We start from the raw sequence: 5,164 nt of genomic DNA, 5'->3' as shown, positions 1-5,164 counted from the left end.
TGGGAGAAGGCCCTCTAATCCCAGGGAACTAAAGAATTCTCTTCAGTTATCCAACTTCCCTACTGAACCCCGCTCCTTAACCCCACCCCCACCCTTACCCCCAGTAGTCTAAGAGGAGTCCGAGGTCCCCAGGAGCACAGCCCCATAACCCACACAAAGTGAACTCAGTTTGAGAGACCTTCCAAGGGGATTTGAGGAATAATCTAATACAGATGTTAATCATGACTATGAACCCCAACTTTGATCCAGATAGAAGGACAGACTCATCTAGTCCTCCGTCCATGAGCCTCATCCCTGTGGCTCTTTTGGCTCATCTCCCAGTTGAGAAGGGAAGGAAAAATCCAGCAGCTGTATCAAATGTATGGGAATGGATTCAACCCTCTACAGCTGTGAAGGGGTTAAGAGGCAGGGCCAGCTACCTCAGTCTGCCCCTCCCAGGGATTAAAAGTCCTCTATAAAGGGGACTGTCCACCCAGAGAAGGTCAGGGGGGTATCAGGGACCCAGGCACTTTGCCCATCCCCCCTGCCATGTGGGAACTGCGGTCTGCCTCCTTCTGGAGGGCCATATTCGCGGAGTTCTTTGCTACCCTCTTCTATGTCTTCTTTGGGCTGGGGGCCTCACTACGTTGGGCCCCTGGACCCCTGCATGTCCTGCAGGTGGCTCTGGCCTTTGGTCTAGCCTTGGCTACACTGGTGCAAGCAGTAGGCCACATCAGTGGAGCCCATGTCAATCCTGCAGTCACTTTTGCCTTCCTTGTGGGCTCCCAGATGTCCCTGCTCCGTGCCTTCTGCTATATGGCAGCCCAACTCCTGGGAGCTGTGGCTGGGGCTGCTGTGCTGTATAGTGTTACCCCGCCTGCCGTCCGAGGAAACCTAGCACTCAACACGGTAATGGTTGACTGAGAAGGGCTTGGGGCATCTTGTGTCCTGTTCCCCTGACTCCCTGCATAGTGTAATGTGTGGGTGTGTGCACATATGTACATGTGTATATGTGTGTGTGTGTGTGTTTCAGGGTGGAGAGGATCAACAGGTGGCTTGGAGGGGTAAGAAAGGCATAGAGCCTTAGACTGAGAAACGTGAGGGCTGGGGATATAATTTAGTGGTAGAATGCTTACCTAGCATGTATGAGGTGTGAGGCTCTGGATTTGATCCCTAGCATCACACAAAAGAAAAAAGAACAAGAAAGAGAACAAGCTGAGTTCAAATTCCAGCTTTCCTTCCAACTGCTTTCAAGGTCTTAAGGAAACTTATTTTACCTTGTGGAGCCTCAGTTTCCTCATCCATGTAAGTGGGTACAATCATTTCTACCTTTAAGGTGTATTGTTACGTGAATTTACAGATACAATTGCTATGAAGTTGGTTGTATATCCTTCCTCTCCAGGAAATTGATGCCATAAGGGGATCCCTATGTGGAAGCCTTGAGGAGGTAATGCTGTGGCAGCCCTAATGAGCTGCTCCTTTCTTCTTCCTTTGCCCAGTTGCACCCTGGGGTGAGCGTGGGCCAGGCCACCACAGTGGAGATCTTCCTGACGCTTCAGTTCGTGCTCTGCATCTTTGCCACTTACGACGAGAGGCGGAATGGCCGCCTGGGCTCTGTGGCCCTAGCTGTTGGTTTTTCCCTCACCCTGGGGCACCTCTTTGGGGTAAGCAGGAAAGGGGAACGACTCCTCATTCAAGTATGCCAGGGCTCCCAAACCATTCCCAACTTTTAGGTGTTCTTCCTGCCCACTCCATTGTCAAATAGGAACATCATTTATCTCACTCTGTATCGTTTGGCACACAGGAATTAACCCTGCCCTGTCCCTCGCTTGTGACTGCTATATCTAGTCCTTCTTGACCCTTGGTAAGAAATGCATGTATGCATCATAATTCAACTTAGGCTTTGCCTGTAGTCTATAGTATGTCCCCATATGGGGCATCAATGCCCTCACCCACTGTGGAAACCCCTGAAGAGATATATACTTTGTCCTTCCCCATTTACTGCTGGCTGGACACAAGGTACCAGCTCTCAGGAGCAATATGGGCTATGAGGAGAGAAGCTGGGTGGAAGTGGGTGTGTCTCAGTTATAACTGTGTCTTTTGCAGATATATTATACTGGTGCAGGCATGAATCCTGCCCGCTCCTTTGCTCCTGCCATTCTCACCCGGAACTTCACCAACCACTGGGTGAGTGAGGGGAGAGGGACAGGATCCTAGAGCCCTACTGAATGGGAATGGATTGCAGGTTCCAGATTTGGTTTCTGTTTGTGTTGGCTTCTCTACCAACACTTAGTTAGGGGACTACCTGAGAGCATGGCATGCACATGTGAGCAGGTTGCACTATTTTTCTAAAAAGAGAGGCTAATGGACATGGTGGCATACACTTACAGTCCCAGCACTCAGAAGACTGAGACAGGAAGTTCCTGAACTCAGGAGTTTGAGGTCAGCCTGGGCAATATAGTGAGATCCTGTCTCAAAAAGAACTCTTGCTCATTGTTCTTTCTCTGGATTAGACATGGATTTAGACATGGATTTTTACTTAGTATCCACCAGATGCCAAAAGTAGAGAATATGGGCTAGACAACTAAATATGAAGACAAAAACTTCTGCTCTCAGAGATCAGTATGCGTGTGAGCATAAATGGCCTGGCCTATTTCCCAGTTCTAGCACTTTACTAGCTTTGTGTGTGACTCTGGGCAAATAATCATCTGTGCCTCAGTTTCTCTAACTATAAAATGGAATGTTATGAGTAATACATGTGAAAGCTATATGCATAAAACATTTAGCACAGAATCTGGTATGGAGTAAGTCTCTAATAAATATTGGTTGTTCATGCTGTTTTGGCCATATGCAAGGCAAATATATGAAAATAATCTTTTAAAACTTCAAAGTTGTGCTTTCATTTTCATGGCAACATTATTCACAATAGCCAAGAAGCAACCCTTGAGTCCATTAATGGATGTATAAACAAAATATGGCCTTACATACATGGAACATTATTCAGCCTTAAAAAGAAAAGAAATTTTGACACATGCTACCTCATGGATGAACCTTGAGGACATTATGCTATAAGTGAAGTCAGCCTGTCACAAAGACGAATCCTAAATAATTCCACTTACATGAGGTAGAAACTCAAATTTTTAGAAACAGAAAGTAGAAGGGTAGTTGTTTGCCAGGGTATAGGGTGGGGGAACAGGCAGTTGTTGTTTAATGGCTATCAAGTTTTAGTTTTACAAAATGAAACATTCTGGAAATGAATTGAACAACTGTGGGAACCAATACACTTAATATACTGAACTGCATGCTTAAAAGTTGGTAATAAAGGTAAATTTATGTTATGAAGTATATTCTACAATCTACAAAACTTTCTTGAAAGAAATGTATAAACCAGTGAAAATTGATAACAATAAATAAAATATACATGTACTAAGAAGGTATAGAATAGCAGGGCACAGAGGCACATGGGGGTAATCCCACAACTTGGAGGCAGGAGGATTACAAGTTCAAGGTCAGTCTGGGCAATTTAGCAAGACCCTGTCTCAAAATAAAATAAAATTTAAAAGAAGATCTGGAGATGTAACTCAATGGTAGATCACCCCTGGGTTCAATCCTCAGTACCACACAAACACAAAAAGTAATGATCAGGAAAGAAAAGGAATGATACACCTTAAAGTACAGACAGTGGGGAGTAGAGTCTACAGTTTAAAAATCAGGGCTGGGGGTGAGCTCAGTGGTAAAGTGTGAAGTGAGCCTATCACAAAAAGAGGAGGTCATGAGTTCAATCCCCAACACTGCAAGAATATCCAAACAACAACAACAAAAAAAAACCACACTGATTTTTATTTAAACAATGCCTGCCCAATTGCCTGTGACAAGTGCAAGATACCTTCTTTTTTACTAAGAGGGTTAGAAAAAGAGCATCCTTGCTGCTCAGTCCCCTCCCCAAACCTAAGTTTCCTTTTCTCTCCCTACAGGTGTACTGGGTGGGCCCGATCATTGGAGGTGGTCTGGGCAGCCTCCTCTACGACTTTCTTCTCTTCCCCCGGCTCAAGAGTGTTTCTGAGAGACTGTCTATCCTCAAGGGTGTCAGACCCAGTGACTCCAATGGACAACCAGAGGGCACAGGGGAACCTGTTGAACTGAAGACCCAGGCTCTGTAAAAGCTCCAGATGGAGAGAGGGAGTAGAAAGCTTCTGGGTTTCTGTGGAGGGGCTAAGCCAGCTCCTAGATGAAGAAAAAAAAAACTGTGGGGAGGGGCATGTACTTCTTTATTTTTTAACATATGTGTGTGTGTGTGTGTGTGTGTGTGTGTGTGTTTTTTTTTTTTTTTTTTTTTTTTCCTTTTGCTGTGTGAAATCTTTCAAGTTGCATTCATGAGCTGGTTGGTGCAAACTTCCCTTCCTCCCCATCCCACCTCCCTTCGCCGTGTGTGCATGATTGTGTGTATGAATGTAGGTGAGTGTGGCTGTGTCTGAGTTTGGGGGCATGAGAACTAGGGAAGGGAAAAGAAGTGTCAACGCATATGTCCTTCCCCCTATCCTGGTGTGATGAGCACAGGGAACCAACCTTAAATTCTGGCCTTTACCCTGCTTGCATGCAGTCAAGCTTGTTTGAGGGAGCTTTCTGAGGGAGCAGGTGGGCAGAGAGGTTACTCCTCCCAGGAGATAGATGGAGAGAAGTAAAGGAGACAAGGTATTCCAAAAGTTGGGAGAAAGAACTCAAGGGAGGTGGGTGGGAGAGGAAATGGAGATATTGGCCCCAGATCATTATGCAAGTGTACCTAAAAGTTTTGATGAAGATAATGGGAGAATGTAGCTTACTTATCTCAGGGATGCTTGCCCCAGGGACTTGGGTGGGGAAGTAGCTCTGAGAAAAGTGAACACTGAGACTTAAGCTGTTCTGTAAAGCCACATAAACCTGTCTACATCTATTGGCTGGGTTGTGTGTTCATTCTGGCATAATGAATCTCCTTGGAGGCTCTGGGCCAGGGAGCTCCCAACCAAAATTGCAGGTGGGCGAACCTAGAATCTAGAAAAATTAATCAGTTTAAGGAGTCTGTTTGATATCCCCTGGCAGATGGTAGTTAAGCCCCAGAATTATTCCCTAAAGGCAAAACAGGAAATTTTATACCTGGAGAAAATTAGGGGAAGGAGTTGGGGACAAGGAGGCAGAGGTTTGACCTTCA

General features: G+C 45.6%; 1 protein-coding gene across 1 annotated transcript; it reads left to right on the top strand.

Annotated features, from left to right (window-relative positions):
• Window positions 1-528: 528 nt before the first annotated feature.
• On the top strand, window positions 529-4,139 carry Mip (major intrinsic protein of lens fiber). The gene is made up of 4 exons (XM_047551155.1): window positions 529-888; window positions 1,479-1,643; window positions 2,086-2,166; window positions 3,954-4,139. The coding sequence occupies exons 1-4, from the start codon at window positions 529-531 to the stop codon at window positions 4,137-4,139; spliced, it is 792 nt and encodes a 263-aa protein (XP_047407111.1).
• The last annotated feature ends 1,025 nt before the right edge of the window (window positions 4,140-5,164 follow it).

Source organism: Sciurus carolinensis, chromosome 4 (genome assembly GCF_902686445.1).
Source record: "Sciurus carolinensis chromosome 4, mSciCar1.2, whole genome shotgun sequence".
Lineage (NCBI taxonomy): Eukaryota > Metazoa > Chordata > Mammalia > Rodentia > Sciuridae > Sciurus > Sciurus carolinensis.
The sequence above is the reverse complement of the archived record's forward strand: the minus strand, read 5'-3'. Positions and strand labels throughout refer to the sequence as shown.

Bases quoted from the DNA above. Each gene is read 5' to 3' on its own strand.
- Mip (XM_047551155.1), top strand. From the start codon at position 529: ATGTGGGAACTGCGGTCTGCCTCCTTCTGGAGGGCCATATTCGCGGAG. The intron at 1,644-2,085 runs GTAAGCAGGAAA...TGTCTTTTGCAG, and splicing joins CCCTGGGGCACCTCTTTGGG to ATATATTATACTGGTGCAGG. The intron at 2,167-3,953 runs GTGAGTGAGGGG...CTCTCCCTACAG, and splicing joins GGAACTTCACCAACCACTGG to GTGTACTGGGTGGGCCCGAT.